The sequence below is a fragment of the Calidris pugnax genome, unplaced genomic scaffold (genome assembly GCF_001431845.1).
Source record: "Calidris pugnax isolate Ruff unplaced genomic scaffold, ASM143184v1 scaffold44, whole genome shotgun sequence".
Classification (NCBI taxonomy): Eukaryota; Metazoa; Chordata; class Aves; order Charadriiformes; family Scolopacidae; genus Calidris; species Calidris pugnax.
In genome coordinates this window covers 27,390,692-27,409,924 of record NW_015094506.1, presented here as the reverse complement: position 1 = coordinate 27,409,924, position 19,233 = coordinate 27,390,692, and the positions used below count along the sequence as shown (strand labels likewise).

At 45.5% G+C, this 19,233-nt stretch overlaps 1 protein-coding gene across 3 annotated transcripts; it reads right to left on the bottom strand.

The window, feature by feature from the left end:
- Nucleotides 1-3,698: 3,698 nt before the first annotated feature.
- On the bottom strand, nucleotides 3,699-18,954 carry PRICKLE1 (prickle homolog 1). 3 transcript variants are annotated; one of them, XM_014964141.1, is made up of 8 exons: nucleotides 18,863-18,954; nucleotides 12,931-13,110; nucleotides 10,571-10,684; nucleotides 9,597-9,734; nucleotides 8,760-8,963; nucleotides 8,020-8,206; nucleotides 7,016-7,879; nucleotides 3,699-5,949 (listed from the first exon to the last, which is right to left on the bottom strand). In XM_014964141.1, the coding sequence occupies exons 2-8, from the start codon at nucleotides 13,048-13,050 to the stop codon at nucleotides 5,090-5,092; spliced, it is 2,487 nt and encodes an 828-aa protein (XP_014819627.1). In that variant the 5' UTR covers nucleotides 13,051-13,110; nucleotides 18,863-18,954; the 3' UTR covers nucleotides 3,699-5,089. The 3 variants fall into 3 exon arrangements, with proteins under 3 accessions (XP_014819627.1, XP_014819625.1, XP_014819626.1); XM_014964139.1 differs by having other exon boundaries at nucleotides 18,822-18,912; XM_014964140.1 differs by lacking the exon at nucleotides 18,863-18,954 and adding an exon at nucleotides 18,640-18,771.
- Nucleotides 18,955-19,233: the final 279 nt, after the last annotated feature.

Here is a 19,233-nt window from a genome sequence, read left to right as displayed (position 1 = left end):
CAACCGCTCCTCGTAAGTCTTGCCCTCAAAAACTTTCACCATCTTGGTCACCCTTCTCTGGACACACTCCAATAGTTTGATCTCCTTCTTGTATTGAGGCACCCAAAACTGCACACAGTGGTGTGGGGCAGGACAATCACCTTCAACCAGCCAGCGATGCTGTGCTTGATGCACCCCGGACATGGTTGGCCCTTTTGGCTGCCAGGGCACGCTGTTGCCTCATGTTCAACTTCCCATCAACCCAAACCCCCAGATCTCTTTTCATGGGGCTGCTCTCCAGCCGCTTGTCCCCCAGTTTGTAGGTATAAACAGGATTACCCCGTCCCAGGTGGAGAACCTGGCACTTGCTTTTGTTGAACTTCATACTGTTGGTGGTTGCCCAGCTCTCCAGTCTGTCTAGATCTCTCAGCAAGGACTCTTCGAGGGAGTCCACGGCTCCTCCTTATTCAGTATCATTGGCAAACTTACTTCATGTACATTTAACTCCTGTGTCTGTGTAATTTATAAAAATATTAAAGAGCATTGGCCCTAAAACTGAGGCCTGGGGAACCCCACTGGTGACTGGCCACCAGCCTGATGTGACCCCAACTTACTGTGATTCTTTGAGCCTGACCCATCAGCCAGTATTTTTGGATTTTTTTAGATTAGCTCATAGGTAAGGAAGGTCTTTAAAAAGCTTGTTAGGTTGTCCCTAGCTTAACCTGACTTTTCTGTTCTATGGATTAAATTTTACTCATGAACTAAGGAGCCTTTTGAATTTTTTTATAAGTGCTACTTCTGGGAAAGGTTTAATTCCCAGTAATGAGCGATAGGTAACTGGTTTTCCATTTAATACTTGTCATTATGTTGAATGTTCCCATTTAACCTTTTGTGATGTCTGCTTGCTGTGATGTAAGTAAACTATTATGCCAATCCCTTAATTTAAGGAAAAAACCTGGCTTTTAGTCTTGCTTCCTGTAGAAACAAACTTACACTTCAGATTAATGTCTTATCAGTGTCAGAAGTTGTCCTTGGTCTTGTGGGCAGCCTCGATGGGGCTCCTGGGGAAGGGAGAGCAGGAGCATTGGTGGAAGGAACCAGATGTTGTGCTGGAGGAATTTATTTTCTTCGTCCCTGTAAGAGTTCCTGAGAACAAAACTTATTCCTAGCACTTATTGGTGTGCGGATACGCTTGAAAGAATAAAGAGAAGAAGGAAGGAAAGGAGCGTGGAGGTTCAGTGCTCTCTGCCAAGGCTGGAGCGGTTCTGGAAAGCTCCGTAACCTCCCTGGGTGAGCTGAGGGACAACACAAGCAGCTGGGGTGAAAATCAGCAATAAAACCATTGCAGGTATGAGAGGAGCAAATGCCCTGTATTGGAGAAGACCAGACAAGGTCCTGTGTAGGATTTTCTCCTTTGCTGAGGGTGAGGCTACTGTGTAGCCCCAATACCCCTCTCATGAAGGTTGTACTGGATTTGGCTGGGATTTCGTTGTAGTAGCTGGTATGGAGGTGCTGGTGCTGTGCTTCGGGTTCCTGATGGATTTGTGTTGCTAAGGGAGAGATGGTTTAGTTACTGCTGAGCAGGGCTTCTCACCCCACCCCGCCAGCGAGTGGGTAAGAGGTTGGGAGGGGACACCGGTGGGACAGCTGTCCCCCAAGTGATCAGAGGGATGTCCCAGCCCATATTGTGTCGTGCTCAGCCATAATGTTGGTGGAAGTTTGCTGGGGGAAGGCTGCTGTTGTTCAGGGACTGGCTGGGTGTTGGTCAGCTGGAGCTGAGCAACTGGGGGGTTCTTTTGTATCATCTTGGAATTTTCTGTTTGGGGTTTTTGTGGTTGGTTGTTGGGGTTGTTTTGCTTTTTTTCCCAATTACTAAACTGTCTGTCTCTCAACCGGTGAGTTTTGGGTCTTTGACCCTTCTGATTCTCTCCCCCATCCCGCTGGGGGCTAGTGAGTGGCTGCTGTGTGACGCTTAGGTGCCCACCAGGACACAAGCTCCACTTGGAATAGAGGTGCTACTTCTCATAGCAAAAATCGGGATTCGCAGCTTTGGTGGCTGGATCCAAGTCCTGTGCTGGTACCAGACACTACACCCCATACCAGTCACTGGATATTTTAGGTGGAAGAACCAATTAGAAACATTCCTCATAATAATGTTATATTAGAGTTTTTCACCACCATAAAGCGGTGAAAAATAATGAAGTAGAGATCGTTTATGTCAAGCTGGAAAAGCTAAAGTTGTGTAGCCATCTTTAAATTTAGTGTGGAATTTTTTAAGTGGATAAAAATAGAAGTCAGCTCCTCTTTCATTAAGTGTGGTTACAAGTAGCTGTTACTCTTCTCCTGATGTTAATGTCTCCTGTAGCCGTCCAGTCCTCAGCAAAACAAAGCTTTCTGAGTGTTCCCTAATGCTCTTAATTACTCGTGGTCCTGCAGCCCAGCACAGAACATCTTCACTTTTGAGGGTGGCAGAGCACTGGAACAGGCTGCCCAGGGAGGTGATGGAGTCTCCATCTCTGGAGACATTCAAAAGCTGCCTGGACATGTTCCTGTGCAGCCTGCTGTAGGTGGGCTAGATGATCTCCAGTGGTCCCTTCCAACCCCGTATCATTCTGTGTTGAATAGCTGGTTTGTTTTTTTTAAGAATAAAGTATTTAGAAGCAACTAACAATCTATGGAGAACTTCTATCCTCTAATGCTCTGTAAGTTGCTGCGCCTTGGGAGAGCACGTATGCTGTATCGCAGGAGACGGTGTAAGATCAGAAGAACTACCGGTGGAGACACGTCTCCATGAGAGAGTTACTTGCTCCAAGAAGGACACAGCAGCGGCAGCACAGTATTTCATTTCCAAGGCTCCTGGTTCCCCATATTTGGAAACGCAGGTAAGAACGGAAGGTCCCAATCGTTGTTTGAGCCTTCCGGGGAGTGCATCAACCAGGTGGCATCTCCCCAGGGTCCCGGCAGCCTGGTTTCTGCCCTCTGCTGCAGCAGAGCAGGCCTCTGGCTGCCGGCAGCTGCGGGGGCAGCCCGCCAGCTGGAAGCCTCCCACCCGCCGCCCGTGGGCCCAGGCCACGCAGCACGACAGGGCTTTGATCAGCGTTCACACACACAGGACTTGTTTGTACTAGAAAGTGACTTATACGGTGAATACCACCGCTGGGAGTAAAGGAGCTTTTGCTTATTTTACCCTGGAAAATACCAGCAAGTAACTGCTGGTTTGATTTAGCCTCAGCAATAGCTTCATTTTCTTTGGTGTAAGCCAACACTCACATGCTCCTTCCCTCCCTCCCTTCTTGCTGCTTTTATTTCCAAACTTCTATATCCTCCAGAAGGGCAAACGCAGCTCCATTTGCCAGGCTTTTTTGGTAAGACGCATCTGTTATTTCATGAATTCCCTTTCCTCAGGTGGTCAGAAAGCCAATGGCTTTAGCATCTACCACCTTAATTGCTGGATGTCACTGTTAATTCAGCTAAGAAATTTCTGCCCTTTATTTAAAACCGCAGGAAAAGTTTATTAGAACTTAAAATAACTCCTGCTCCACGTAAGAGTTCAAGGCACCTTTTGAGATCACCTGTTGCTTTATGGTTTTTCACCAGTTTGCCTTCTACAGCCACCCAGCATCTCTCCTTCCTGATGTAGGCAAAATTCAGAAACTATTTTTGGGAAACGTAGGGAACAGTAACAAGAATTAAAAAAAATAAATCCACATCCACAGGAGTTGCATATTTGTTGTACTGATATATTCCAGGCTTGCGTGGTTTTTACATTTATATAGTTTACATTTTGCTTGACCCATAAATAACACTTGCAAGATTAAGAGGGCCATAGTTTAGAGAGTATTTACATAGCCCCACCATGCATACAGAGCTTTTCATACCTAGTAGACAAAATTAAGCTGGTTTTGCACTAAACATTTTTCAGTATTTTTCGACTTAAAACCCCTGACTAAAATACAAGCAATTTTTCATCCATAATGCTGCTGTTAAACCCCTAACAAATCTAGTTTGATATTGTAACAAACTTCTTCAAATTCAGGGATATAAAAATATTCAGCTTTTAAAATTTTAACTGTACAATATGTACATTAGTATTTGCACTGTTAAATTATGAATACATTTAAGCCTATGAAATACTACATTATAAATATCAATGTGGTTTTTTTATTTATTTAGAATTGCAGCGAATACATTTTTAAAACCTGGATAATGCATTTGCAAAGACGTGATTCTGGAGCCTAATCCTTTAAGCCCTTATGAAAGTATTCGTTACGTAAGTAGATTCATTGACTTAAATGGGGGGTTACGTGCCCGAGCAAAGGCCACCGCCGCCGCTCTCCCTCTCGCTCACTGCTGGCATCATCACTCATTGGCAGCCAAGTCCCAATTCCAGCAGCTGAACTAATATCTTCCTTAAAACAGGCATTAAAAAAACCCCTAAACCCTTACAGAGGCAGGGAATTCTTAAAAAACTGTGGAGGGAAGAACATGGAAATTCAATGTATAAACCATTTACCGCCTCCTTAGGATACATCAAGGCCTCAAGCCTCCTTAACAGTGGACTCTTTGGAAAAGGAGTGTTTTTCCAGATTTAAGAAAAAAAAACCCACCAAAATCCAGTTTTTTGTAAGGAAACTTAAAAGAGGAAGAGTGAGCTTTGCCAATGGAGAAAGGGCACAGAACAGAGCCTTCTTTTTCCTGACGGTAAGAGGAAAAAGTCAAAGATCACCTTGTGCGGGTAGAGCTACGGCACAGGACCCTCAACTGTATTTACTGATCTTTGTTGAACCCCCCCTCTGAGATAATTCAGCACAGGCGAGGAGAGAGCGTAAAATAAAACGCCTACAAAAAGTCTGTGTCAAGAACTGCAGTAACTGCCTTTTGACAGCTGAAAGATAGTTTGTAAACCCAGCAATATCTGAGCGGGTCATCATTTGGCACGGGGACATTTCCGAATGTTACTTGTACAATGTAAACTCTGGCAGGGTTATCATTTACACTGGCAAAGCATTAAGAACCTCAGCAACTTGCCTAAGTACAATTATTAATATAAAAAGACGTGGTTCAGACTGTAGCTATGGAGTTGACTGGTCTTCCCGAGCGTTAAAACAAATTAAGAAATGATGCAATTTTTTCCTTTGTGTCCCCTCTTCTTCTTTGATTTGGTTGTCCTTTGTCCAAACTGAGAACTAGATGATAACGCAGTAGTTGGACTAGAAAGGTCATCTGTGTAGTATGGGTATCTCAGGGACCGTGGCTGGGGGATGGGCTGTCCTAGAAAATACCCTTCCTCTTCAGAATCGGATGATGAGGATGAAGTCGAGCACCAGGAGTCATCTTCCTCACCGTACAACCCAAAAAATTTGTCAACCATCTGGTTGCGCAGTGCGTAATCGGACCTCGTATGGGCATATGGTCCATACAGCTCCGCGTTTTGAATGTATGCCCGAATCTCACGTGAGCTTCTATTTTGAATAAATTTCTCATGATCCTGAGGGGAGTAATAACGAAATCTCTCCCTGGGAGAGCATCTTCTTTCTGCGGCCAAGTTAAGTGCATTATCTGAACGAGACTTCCTACTTCTTCTGCGATGGTGGGAAGGCCGATTGCCACGCTCTTCAAAATGGTAAACGCGCCTACGAGTCCTTTCACTCATGGGGGGCTGCCGTATTTCAACGTTCTCGTAACTCCCATTATCAATAACATCATCTGAAAACTTCACTTGCTGCGGTCGAGACTGGGATTTAGATCTTCTCAGAACGGGCACATGCACTGGCTTTTCCTCTGGCAAGACCTTTTCCTGACACAACTCTGAGCTCAGGCTCTTCAAGGACTCTGTGCTCCGGTGGAGCATTGAAGAATTCAGGGTTCCCATGTTGCTCATTTTCTCACAGTCCTCTACCTCCAGCTCTTGGAAAGTTTGCAAAGAGTAGAGAGATGGCCGTGGTTTGCCTTCTCCATCCATCGAAGCCCCTGTGGTGGGAATGGAGAAAGGAGGAAAAGAAAATGAGGGGACTATCAAAGAGATAAGTATTATAACAATATTAAATATTTCTTTCCAGTACAGCAGACCTTATTCATGTTTTTTTTATAACTGTCACCAAAAGGAGTAGCTTCATAGAAGAATAAGTTTCGTTTTGACTTAAAATATTTAAATATTAGCTCTGATTGTCAAGGAATTAGCTAACATTTGGACATCAAGAGCGGAAGAAGTGTAATGAGTTAAAAATTTTAGAGCTAGGCCTCTTGGAAAAAAGAATTACTTAAAATTATTCTTCAGTCCATGCTTGTCATTTTTAAGGCTAAAATATTTCATGTTTCTGGTATCGCTAAATTCAATATTCCAGCTGTTGCGACAGGAAAGCCAGTTCTTAACTGCCTCACAAAGAAGGATCCTCACCCTCCAAAAATCACCAGCAGTAAGCTGGGCAGCTTTACTCCAGGTCTGTGTCCAATGGCCCTTCATTCCCACAACAACAGAGTTATCTACCCTGTGACCTTCCCAGGTGCAACACCTCCAGTTCTTCCTCCTCCCATCCCGTCCCGTCTCCCCGCCCCCCCCCAAACCAAGCTCCCCTCATCAGTTCCTTCATTAGTGTAGCTACAATAATTTGGGTTACAGAAGGGAAAGAGTGTAGAAGAGGAGAGGACAACTTTTAAAACAGGAAAGAAAGGTTAAGAGACACACATGCACGCACAGAGGGACCCTTACATCTCTGACTTTTATCCCTTTGGCTAATTTCAGTCACGTTTGACAAGGAGGTTCACAGAAGTGGATGATGATCAGTTTCTCATTAGTCAATGGAGAAAGATAATCTCATAACCCTCCATTTCCTAAGGCTACGAAGGTTACCATCATCCTTTCAGATTTTCTACAGATTTTTGCAAGCAAATCAGGAAACTACCTGAAGCATTTCACAGATCTCTTGCTACTAAAGCTTTTTAGAAATCACAGCTATGAAAGGTTCCAAAAGTTCCTGCAACCACACATGCTTTGGTTGACCTCTCCATCAAAACCAGTCTTTTTTTCCCCCGTTACCTGTTATGTTAGACAAAGCCAACGAATCCATTGAGTCTCGAACACTCTGTTCTTGCTGTTTCAGGTCAGACAAACACTCAAGTGAACCTCCATACCACGGCGCTTGGTCATGCTTGTATCCTGACGCCCCATGTTCCATGTCTAGCTCCTGGATTTTCCTGCTGCTGGCAGGGCCCGGGTGGCTGCCATAGGCAGAGTCACCCAAACCATCTTGCGACTGGGCCCAGTACATGTCTGCTTGATACTTCTTACTTGCTAGGCTGGGATTATTCTTTTTCAAGTCCAACTTGCTCTTGACCATGCTGTCAGAAATCCAGTGTTCGCTTGATCTAATGTCTACTTCAGCGGGCTGCTGGAAGAGGCTTTTATCGCCGAACTTCAGAAGAAGTTGAGTCATGTAGTCTTCATGTTCAGCCCATTCTTCAGGGTCCTCAGGCATTTCTTGCTCTACTCTTCCTTTCCAGAAGTCTTCATTGACAAAGCTCGCCTCTTCCCTTGAAAGGCTTAAGTCCTCCAGCTTACGAGAAAGAGTATCATCGGCGTTGTCTGACAGGCCAGGGAATTTGTAATTGAGGGCCGGGGACAGGAGGAGAGACTGGCGGCACTGGTCGGCCGAGCGGCTGCTTTTCCCCATGCGGACGCTCCTCCTGGAATCCCTGGATCGAGCAGACTGAAACGCGGAATCAGAAGAGTCGGAGGCATGAACGTCCTCTCCCAAGCTGCAGGTTTTTGAACAGTAAATCTGCCCCTGCTTTGGAAGGAAAGGGCAGCCAAGCAAAGAGGTCTTGCACTGAGCGCAAGAAAAGCAAGTCTCTGTGGCATGCCAGTGCTGTCCATCATAGGTCATCTGAGCGTGGTCAACACCTGCAAAGGGGAGAAAATGCAATGCTTTGGGTTTATCTAAAAAATTACTTGCAGAATCCCTACTTCTGGAACGTGAAATAATTTCATAAATGGGCTTTCCCTTAATTTGCAAGCTTAATGCTTGGAAAGGACATCCTTACCAATGTGTTCCCCGCAGGTCTCGCAGTATTCCGCATAGAGGGACTCAAAACAGTTACAGCAGAATGGTCGCCCGTCCTTCATGATGTATCTCTGTCCACCCAGGATCGTTTCACACTCAAGGCAGCAGAAGTGCTTCATGTGCCAGTGGCGACCCTCAGCTTCCGTACACTCATCAGCAAAAATGATCTTTTCAGAAATAAAAAGTGAACTTTTAGTCAAAGCAGCCAAGGCCTCACCTTGCGACTCAGAGCAAAACATCCTCTTTGTGCAGTTCACACACTAGATTTATTTTTAATTTAGTTGCCTTTTGAATACAAAGATAGAGACAACAATCTCCCATAGCAGCTGTGGCATTCTAGTCTTTCCTCAAACAGCAAAGAATTAAGAAAACCTGTACTTTTTAAAAGCCAAAAATTGAATGAGAACCTAAGAACTCAACAATTAATGAAGCTGCTATCAGGATGGTATTTTGGAATATTTGTACAGATCCTTCTTCTAATTCAATCTACGAGATTCAATTCTAAATACAAACAGGTATGTGCTTTCCAAATACCATCATGTTGCTTGCAATATTGTCAATATGACAAGAAATCAAAGACCACTCTCAGCTTTCAAACACAGCCACGCACCGGAGTGCTTACTTATGAAGGGAATGTATCTGAAGTTAGTAATTACCCAAGTGATGCAGTTCGTTAACTGAACAAGAGTGTAGATTGACTGTAAAATGTGAATTATTTACCTCATCGCAGGCTGAACATCGAGGCTTGAGAAGTTCAGCGTGGTGTCTGCCGCAGTGAATTTTCCCATCTTGGTAGAAGTAGATAAGGTCAACGAGCAGCTCGTTACAGGTGAAGCACACGAAACACGAGGGATGCCAGCACACCCCGGGCCCAGCTCTTGAGGCAAAAACTGCAACTTCACCACCATTTACTTTTGTACCACACTAGGGAAAAAAGCAGTAAGTGAACAGACTTCCCACCTCAAACTACTAGCTTTTGGCTTTTAAGCTAAAGTCAAACAACAAACTCAATATGCAGGTTTTTATTCCAAAATTCTGACAAGGGGGAAAAAAGTAGTCTCAATTTTGGTCTAGACAAATTCTGTGCATCAAGAAACCTTTCATGAAGTTTCTTTTGTACATAATAACATTCTTAAGTATCTGTTCATTTTTCATCTGTCATTACTTTAGTATGAGTCAGCAGCTTTTTTTTTCAGTAGGAAAAGATATCAAAGATTCAGTTCATTCTTGGTATCAAAGATTGTGGCCTTGAGCAACCTGCTCTTGTGGGAGGTGTCCCTGCCCATGGCAGGGGGATTGGAACTAGATGATCTTTGAGGTCTCTTCCAACCCTAACCATTCTATGATTCTATGATTGTACCTTGCTTAAGCAAGCACTACCTTCTTTCTATTTACATGCAGTTTCAAAAAATACTCCTTTGGGTTTGTTTTTTTTGTGTTCAGACAGAGATAAGCTTACATGTCCTATTGAGATACTGTAGTTTTACTACAGTAAAACTGAAATGGACTGGAGTTTTGTCCAGCCCACTGGTTGGCTTGTGGCACCAGCCGTGTTACCTGTTCGCAGACGGCGTGCATCACCGCTCTCGAGAGCAGCTTGATGGTGCCTCGGCCGAGCGCCTCCTTTTTGCGCTGAGAACTGAACATCTGCAGCTCCTTCTTTTCTTCTTCACTTAAAGACTGGCAGTATCTCACCTTCCAGTGAAAACACAGGAGAACTTATTTTAGGTACTGAGCTTTTAAAAGTAACAGGTTACGTAGTAAGCACACACGTGCAAGAAATTCATCAGGCACGCTGGCAAACATCATTAAGCTTTGCCAGTTTGTCTTCTCTACCATCTTAATATTTAGCTAATATGGCATAATACAGAAGTAGTACACAGGAAAAAAAACAAACAACCCACCATTCTAACCCAAGAAGTTGCCTAGACAAGAAATAAGATTTGAAAAAGCCAAGGCAAAACCTGCTGCTACCCTAAAATAATGGAAGGAACCTAAATCAGCCACAACATTGTCCTTAAGATTTATGGTTAAGTGCCCACCACTAAGTATTGCAGCACACACAAGATCTTAAGTATTGACACCCCCGCCTCCTTTCCTTACAAAGGCCTTGTTTGTTATTTCCACGTCTGCTCCCAAATTACACTGCATATCTGAGATGCAAACCTTTTACTATCACAAAGCATCCCTTTTTTGTGTGTGCGCTACAATGCAATTCCAGGAATTTGTAGGCTCCTGGTAATTGGTGGGTGGCTGCAAACACTATAAAACCCACTTGTGTTAAGTTTATGGCAGCGACAGCAGCCTCCCCCCGACAAGCAAAGGCAGTGTCCTCCCAGACAGCCCTTATCCGCCCAGCGGCCCACCGGGCGGCCGAACAATGGGCGCAGTGTGCGCACCGCGCTGCTGCACAGGTCAGATGCCACCACCACAGGCCACCGTTCAGGCCTGTCCTGAACACACAGGTAGGTCATTCTCCACCTAAAAGCCACCCAAAGGCTCTGACAGTGTGTCCTAAATTCTGTGTTTACCTCGTTGTCGTGGGGCGGCAGCTGGTAGAGAAGCTGTTTGATGCGGTGTTTCTCTCCAGGGCTGTTAACGTACGGGACCTTCTCGTCTGGCAGGCAGGAGAAATACAGCTGGACCTGCCCGGGAGGAACACAAAGCCTTCAGACACACACCTCCTCCAACCTCCTCCAGCTACCGTCGTGTCTCAGCCCTCGTTTACCAGGGAAGAAGGTCACGCTACATTAGAGCCGTGACAGGGTTTGCGCTGAAAATACGAGCCCCGGATGAACCAGCTCAGCAAACCCGAATTGTCTCTGATAAAACTAGCACCCAGCTGCTGAATTGCTTTTCTGGAATGCAATTTGCAGTGACAATTAGGGGGGGGTGGGGGGGACATCATAAATTATGCACATTTAATGTTCTCATTATTCCCACCCCCTTCAGGGCTGGTCAACAACCCCGTGGAAATTCCAAGTTTCCCTCTGCAATTTACCACACAAGGAAGGCATGAAGCTTTCCAGAAAACAGCCGCTATATAAACAAATTTAATTTGCTCTCTGCATTTTACACATTGTTGAGACAAAAGCTGTTTTGTAGTCTCCTGCTGATCAGGTTCACCCAAAGCATCAGCTTTCATTGCTTCCATGTCGGCTTTGGTAAGAAGGTGGAAACATCCTTCCCTCGGGAGGAGGCTGGATCCAGCCACGTTTCAATCAGATGCAAATTAGCTATGAAATTTTCACAGGCTGCATGTTTTTGATAAAGAAATCAATATTAGGTGTCCACATCTATCAATCTTCACCCTTTTTTTTTTTCAGAAGAAAATTATGACAGGAAAGCTGTAATGAACACTATGACAAAGCCCAATGGCAAAAAATATTTTTGTGGAACAGCTACAGATTTATAGTTTTTCCTTTGCAGCTTCCAGCTTGTCACGAGGCCTGGGGCTGTAAATAAGAGCCAACTACTGGCAAAAATATTACTTGCCATCCAGATTTAAATAATGCTCAGGTCAACAGCTTATTACTGTGCAAGACAGATGAAAAAGAAGCAGTAATCAGTCACTTGACTCAGGAAGCAATCAAAATTATATGGGAAAGGTTGCACGAAATATGACTTGGTCTTCATCTAACCAAAATTTAAACATCACAAGTCTGCTGTAAGGCCCCTGACCACCAACTGCATTTCAAGAAGCTGCACGAGAAGATAACAACTTGCAGTAAGAAGTGAGGCTTTCAAGATGCTTTATGCCCTCTTCTCAAGTTTATTGCACTGTTCTCAAAATAAGTCATTCTTCTTGGAAAAAAAAGAATCGTTAGTGAGTTTGAGCTAGCTGGATTATGAGGATATTTTAGGGCCTTTAATTGTTCTGGCAGAATGTTAGCTTGCTGTTTGCTTTAAGGTCTGATTCATCAGGATTCTTATACATGCTTAAGTAAGTAATAAAAAGTTTCCCTAAAAATAGCCCATTATTTGCCATTCCTGCTGACTTTTTACTTTATTCATGATTAAGAAAAATCTCTGCACAGGGAAAAGGAGACATCTTCTGCACCCTTAGAACTCGGGACCATATTAGCCTGCCAGCAGAAGGGGGGTAGCTCTGCCTCCGTTAGCAGATGCTACAAAGGCGCTCTGTCCATTTCACACTGAAGCCCAAGTTCTGGCTGTCACCGAGCTCACAGCTTCAGCACAGTTGCAATATCATCAAGTACATGAATACCCCAAGGGGTTCATTGTGATCTCCCACAGCAACGTGCTCATCAGTAACTCTGCGTTTATTTCCGTTCTGGTGATAAAGAAGAAAAGGGAGAGGGGAAGGAACAGTCCAACCAACCCACGAGTGTCAGCTCCAGAGACTGCACAAGAGGAATCCTGGCATGAACAAATGGCAGGCGTACAACTATTTAAACAAGCGTAAAATACATTACAACTTGTCACAGTGACAGAACACTTCCCTTCAGTAACATACATGTTCTATATGTCAAATGCCTAATTATTTAAAGAGTTGTACAACTGCAGTGAAGCATTGGCCAGTAGCACAATGCCACGAGGTATGCCAACGGGCTTTAATTTAACCTAATAACTTATTTCAAAGAGGAAGCAAATTTCTACACTGCTTTTAGACTTGACAATACATATCTCTGCTGCACATATTTATTGAAAAATCTTGACTGTGAACTATTTTTTGAAACTCCCTGGTGTTCAGGATTTTAAGCTCCCCAAACACAGCCTCATTGGAATAGGAAGCAAAACAAGAAGTGGTCTCGACAAATTTAAGTTTCATACATTATAGGGATTTACGTAGACTCTTGGAGGCAGCGTATCGCTCCCTCAGAGAGTCCTTACAAGGCTTATTTGAAAAATGTAGAGGTACAGTTGTTACCTGCTCCGGTCTGAGGCCCGGGGGGACCCAGGCATATTCCTCCAAGGCACAGCCAGAGTCATCGTCAGACGTTGAGCTTCGCTGACACCCGAAAACGAGATTGTTGGCTTTGGGCTCCATCCTCAATGGCGTAAGTGTGAAGCGTTAAATATTTCAGCTGCAGTTCATCAAGCAATTGATCTGGAGGAAGAGATTAACAGAGCTTTAATAAATTTGAACATGCAACGACTAATTATCAGCATAAATGATCTTGCAACAGTTTAGTATTCTTTGTATTGCCCAGAACAATAAATGATTGAAGGATCATTACAACTTGCTACAAGCAATTTGAAGGTGCTTAAGAGAGTTATAAAAATAAAACTACTCAAGAAAAAGAAAACTAGACACACACTACCATGTTTGGCAACCACGGTGTATTTCAGTATTAACCCTTGTCATCTTTTACACTGCTGCTTGTTTCACATCACAGGTTTTATGTAGGATACATATCTAGGAAAGACTCATTGAGCAGGTATTAACAAAAGGAATGGCACGAGCTCTTCCTGAAGTTATTGCCACCACACCAATCCAGTAACAAACAAAAAAGACATGACAACCACTTGTCAAAACCTAAAGCAATTGTTGGGGAAAGACAGTTGTGCAAGTAGCATCCTGTTTTCCATGAGGTAGTCACAGAGCAGTGAGCATCTGCTGGATTCCTCTGAGAACTTTGTTTTAGCCTTATTGGAGCGGAAGGGCGTTGATCCAGTAAATATCTGAAACCCAATTATGCCAGATTAGGCTCTGTAAAATACATCGTGATTGTTCTGTTAAGCGTCTCCTACAGGGAGATGCTTCTGTTGATTCACGAAGCCTGCAAAGCTTAACATCAGTGGGATCATTTTGAGTAACAACTGGCAAAGGCAGCTCTCACCAACATCTGTAGCATTCTGCAGTAAAAAGCTTATTAAGATAAATATTTTACATGAATTCTAGCAGAAGTTATCAGGAAATTCAGTGAATTAGGAACTAGTTCCTAGGAATTTCAATGAAATACAGATAACCAAAAGCAGAGAGGATGTATCCTACCATGACACACACCATGACAGCTGGAGTTAGGAACAAGCTTGCTTTTACAGTACAACATTACACATGACCTGTGCCCTCCCCGTTTAGGCAGTTCTTTCACTATCCATCTAAACACAGATGCAGTCTTGTCAGTGCTAGATCTAAGATGTAGAAATTTGTAATCTCCTCAACGTATAATCTTTCTGGGGGGTCTAAAAGGGAGAGCAATCTAAAAACTTCCGGTGGGTCCCACATTGCATTTTCAGTCTCAACATCACCATTTTACAGAAAAGAAGTTGCTGCTAGATCACAGGTGGAAGACAGATTTACGAGCGCGTACCCAAGCATTCTGCCAGCTTCTCAACAGGACTTTATCCTTCTTTGGGCGTGAGGCACTGGCTAGTGCCAGGCTCTGTTGATTCCACACGTAAACCCAAACCTGCTCCATAAAAAGTGGCCACGTGCATCCAAAGCTGCAAGCTTGGAAAAATGATGGTATTTGGTATTACACAGTCTATCTAACCCCGTTTTCAATAAGTCTATACATTCCCACACCCAATAAAAACAGTTGGGATTACTTAACTCCTCCACTGGGCGAGTGCTCAAAAAAGTTGACTTGTTTGTTAACTTTCCTCCAAGAACTTCTGGTTTGAAAACACATGCACTATTTTTGGTGCGCGGCTAAGATGCCAACACACTTCTGTTACACTGCATAACCACAATGTAATAAAAGATTAATTTAATATTTGATGGGGCAAGCAAACCTGCCCCCCTCCCCAGTCTGTTTCCACAAAGCTTGTCAGCTGTCAGGCAGATTTCTGAGATCTTACTCTAGCTGAACAACTGAAGGTTAGCAAAACAGCTTCTGAGCTTACCATCACCATATTACAACCTCTGTCAAGAAAGGCGAGTAAAACTAAACTCAGTCCTAGAAGCTCAATCCTGTGTATTTAAAATATAAAGACAGACATCCTGGTACATACTAGATCCCCTGAATGAATTTCCTTCAGAAACAGATAATAAGACAAGCGACGCAAAACTGTTTACCCTTTTCACGTTCTAGTGGAAGTGAAGTCAACCATGGCTTTTGTTATTGTTTGTATAAAACTGGGGGGCAGGGAGGAGGGATGGAGGAATACTGAGATGCAGTTAAAAAAATCACTGCTAGCAGAAAAGGCAAGAGTTCTCACTCTTGCAGACAGATGGAGATGCCCAGGTTGGCAGCTCGTGTTCTGCGTCATCTACACCCAAATAATTCTTAAGTATAAAATCACTATGAGTATCATTGAGAAGCCCAAGTCCTTCCAAGATGATCTTAGCAGCAGATGAACTGTTTTACAGTTTCCCTTCAGAGAGAGGTAGATACCTGGTTTCCAATGATGTGCCACTCGCTGACGCCTACGCTGGTACTTCCAATTCCTCAGGCATTGCAACACAAGCACATGTGTTGGTCAGACTGTCACTTTGCAAGAAAGAACTGACTCCTGCCCGATAACCCAGGAGTAAAAGGAGTCACGAGATTAAACCCCCTTGCCAACATTTCCTTAGACCTCAACCACACCACAGGCAGCAGATCTGAAATGCAGTTTAGGCAGAGGGATGGGTTCAGCTCTGCCAGCCCCCGGGCACCAGAGTGGGGTGTGCTCCGTCCAGCTCACGCTCACACAACACCCAGCGCCCACAAGCACACGGGTGATTGAGTAATTGCTTCATACTGATTGCTCAAAAACCTCTCTCAGTAAGGTCGAAGAATAACTTCTCTGATTGACTTTCTTTCCTTGAAAGACAAGGAAACAACCCAAAATCTGAACGCATGCGGGCTTGTTAACTTTCCTGAGGATCTCTGATGGCTAAGGCTACATGTTACTTCTACGTGGCGAAACGCAGCGCTGGCTAATGTTGGGATTCCAACTCTAGCAAAGGTGTGTAAGCACAGGAGTGTTGCCTAATTCCAAAGGAAGACAAAGCGTTAGTACCAGAGAGACCACGCTGCTTTTCCACAGAGACTGATCCTGCCAGGGCAACCTCTGGCCCATCCGTTTCAGACAGCACACGCTCCAACTCCAACAAGTTAAAACCACAGACCTGATCTCCCGGTGATCCAGGACAGGTTGAAAGTATGGCTGGTCGGGAATAAAAGAAAAATGCACCCCACCTCCAACTGTAAAATGCAACTTTACAGTCAGGGTGCTCCTCCCCAGATAAGGCAATTGGAAATGTTTAAAGCGAGGTTCATAAATCTCAATGAGCCGAGATTACTCAAAGGACAGAATTCACTTTAAAAGAAAAACGCTGCCATAGAGCTAATGCCAAACCAGCTATAAAACGGCTGACAGGACACCATCTATCAATACGGCCATGTCACAAATATGGTGGTGTTGCTGAGCGTGAGGTTTCTAAACCAGCCCAGCTTAACAGCAGGCTATCTGCACAACTATTTTAGCAATTGCTTGTTTAGGAGTTCTCCTTCCTCTCCTGCTCAAATGTAATTTGGTTTGCATTTTAAAACGACAGGGTTCTTCCTCCCCGCCCCCCAACTGCACTCCTCCTTCAAAGTGAGCTGTTTAAAATGATTACATCCTAAGGAGGATTCAAATGAATATAAACAACAGCTGAAAAAATACATGCTTTCTGAGGGATGAGTAGAAAGGTGGTCTTTCTACTCCTGCCATGACATCTACAAAACACAGCAAGGATGTTTTGTTTTGCTTTCTTAAAAGTTTGTGGAACATTTTGAGGTTTCTGCTCGGCTCAAAATACTACCTCTCAAAAAAAGCTACATAGCCTAACAAGGAGGTATTTCACTGGCAGCTTGACAACTATGAATAACAGAATTGGATTAAACAGCTAAATTTGATTTAAAAAGAAAAGCAATTCATAGGGTGTTTTTTTTTTTTCTGTTAATGTATTAAACTGACTAGATTATGAAAAAGTTCTTAGAAGCGAAAACAAACTATATTCCTAATTACAAACCAACGGGTACATAAAACATGAGGATATCAAACTCAGGGCAAAGCTATTGCAGAACTCCGTACGAAGGATTTCCAGCTCACTGATTATGTTCACCCCTGACCAGATAGAAGAGGTCATGATTTGTGAGCACAGTCAGACAAACATCTCCTTGCCCATCCCCTGCTGTTTTACTCTGTCCTGCAGGGCAAATTGTTTAACAACTTTTTTGTTAGGAGGCTTGTTAACAAGGCTATAGGGGATACAAGATGCATATCACATGCATCCATTCACAATGAAGGCTCAACGAGTTAAGATTAGCATGGCCAGCCCATTCACCTGCTTGTTTAATCCCTGGTGCATGATAACTACATTAGAAGAGGAAGGGTGTAATACAGAAGCAATAAGCCACCATAAAATAACTTATTTTCACTGGAATTTCACTGAATTTCACTGAATTTTAGAGTTGGAAGGGACCATAGAGATCATCTAGTCCAACTCCCCTGCTGAAGCAGGATTGCCTAGAGCTAGAGCATGTTACTCAGGACTGCACCCAGGCGGGTCTTGAAAATCTCCAAGGAAGGGGACTCCACCACCTCCCTGGGCAGCAAATGATCAGAAACTCCCCTACCCACAGTACAAGACAACGTTATTTACAGACAGATCGATAGCTCTGTCCCGGGGAAATCTGGACCCGGAGCTGATGAGCAGAATTTGTCTCAGCACCCGCACACAGCGACTTCTTTAGCTGTTGGGTCCATCGAGTAACTGAATTACCCAGAGAGTAAGGAGGAAGAAAGCCTGTATATTTCTTCGTTCAACAGACATTTAGATGAACCCTACAAGTAAAACAAGAACTTTTTTTTTTTTTTTCCCCTTTTGTCAGCCAGCGTACAAGAACCGACAGCAGAGTGCACAGCTTTCCTCATCTAGCACATAAGTCGCTCTTCCAGCTGGAAGTCGAAGGCTCCTTCTCGGGGTATTTTCTTTTGACAAGCCGTGCCGTAAGGCCAGGCTACCTGCGCTAACAAAAGGAGGAAGCAGCGTGACAAAGCGTCGCCCCACGCCCACGCAGCCGCTGGGGATGCGCTGTGCCCGGCGCCCTGTGGCGCTGCCGGAGACACGGGCAAGGACCAAACCTCCAGCCCAGGGAGCGGGATTCTCACGGCCGCTTCCCCCTTCCCTCTCCTGAAGAGGGGGTACAGATTTAGAAAGAAAGAAACCTTGCCTTTTACAGTCTCCCATTGACTTTTTTTTTTTAAATTCTATTTTAAACAGCAGCCAGACTTTACTCCAATGTACACACAGACTCAGGTTTCACCCCCGTCACCTGTTGGCTCCCGAACAACACCCTTCTTTGTTAGGGCTCACAGCCCTCGTTTGAGACAAGTTTCCAGAGAAAACACTTCAAGAAAGTGTTCAATAAGTCACAAGACCGGAGCTGTAAAAGCACAATTCCGCGCGTAGCCCGGTTTATTCTGACAGGCGGAGCCGTACGCGCTCCTCGCAGGGACCAGACACCGGGGACGGTGCCTTCTTCAGCCGGCAGAGCTCTCCCGAGGAGAGCCGCGGCTTCCCCCGTCCTGCTCAAGTTTACAGGACGTCGCGGTGGGTCAGGGGTGTCCCCAGCCCCCCGAGTCCCCCCACCCCGGCGCCCCCCAGCCTCTCCGGACCGGCCGGGAGGGAGATGGCCCGCAAGCACCCGCACGTTACCTCTTGGCAGCTCCGAAGGGGCGGCCCGGCAGCCGGCCGAGCCGGGACAGGCGCTGCCCGCCGCGGACCCGACCCCGCGCCCCCCGGGCTGCACTCGCCCTTTCAGATCAAGTCCCTTTTCCCCGCCGCTCCCGGGGCTGCAAAGACCAAGAGACCCGGCGAGGAGCCCTCCCGCCGCTCACCCGGCTCCGGCGGGACGCGGCATCCCCGGGGCGCCGCTCACCTCGGCCCGGACCGCGGCTGCGGAGGAGCGGCCAGCGCTAGGCACGGCCCCGCCGAGGAAGGGGGCGGCGGCAGCGGGGGGGCTCCTCCTGCCTTGTCCTGCCCTGCCCTGCCCTGCCGCTTCCCCTCCTCGTCCCGCCCGCTGGGAGAGCTACCTGCGCCGCCCCCCCGCCATCCCCCTCCCCCGGGGCCGCAGGCCGGGGAGGGGGCAGCCTCCCCAGCGCTCCTCCCCGAGCGCATCCCGGGCCGGCACCGGCAGCTCCTCCCTACCCCCAGCAGCCCCCGGCGGGGGCGGGAGAGCGGCCTCGGCGACCCTCACCGCTCCTCCGTCCGGCGGCGGGAGCAATTTCTCCCACCAGCCATCTCCCCTCC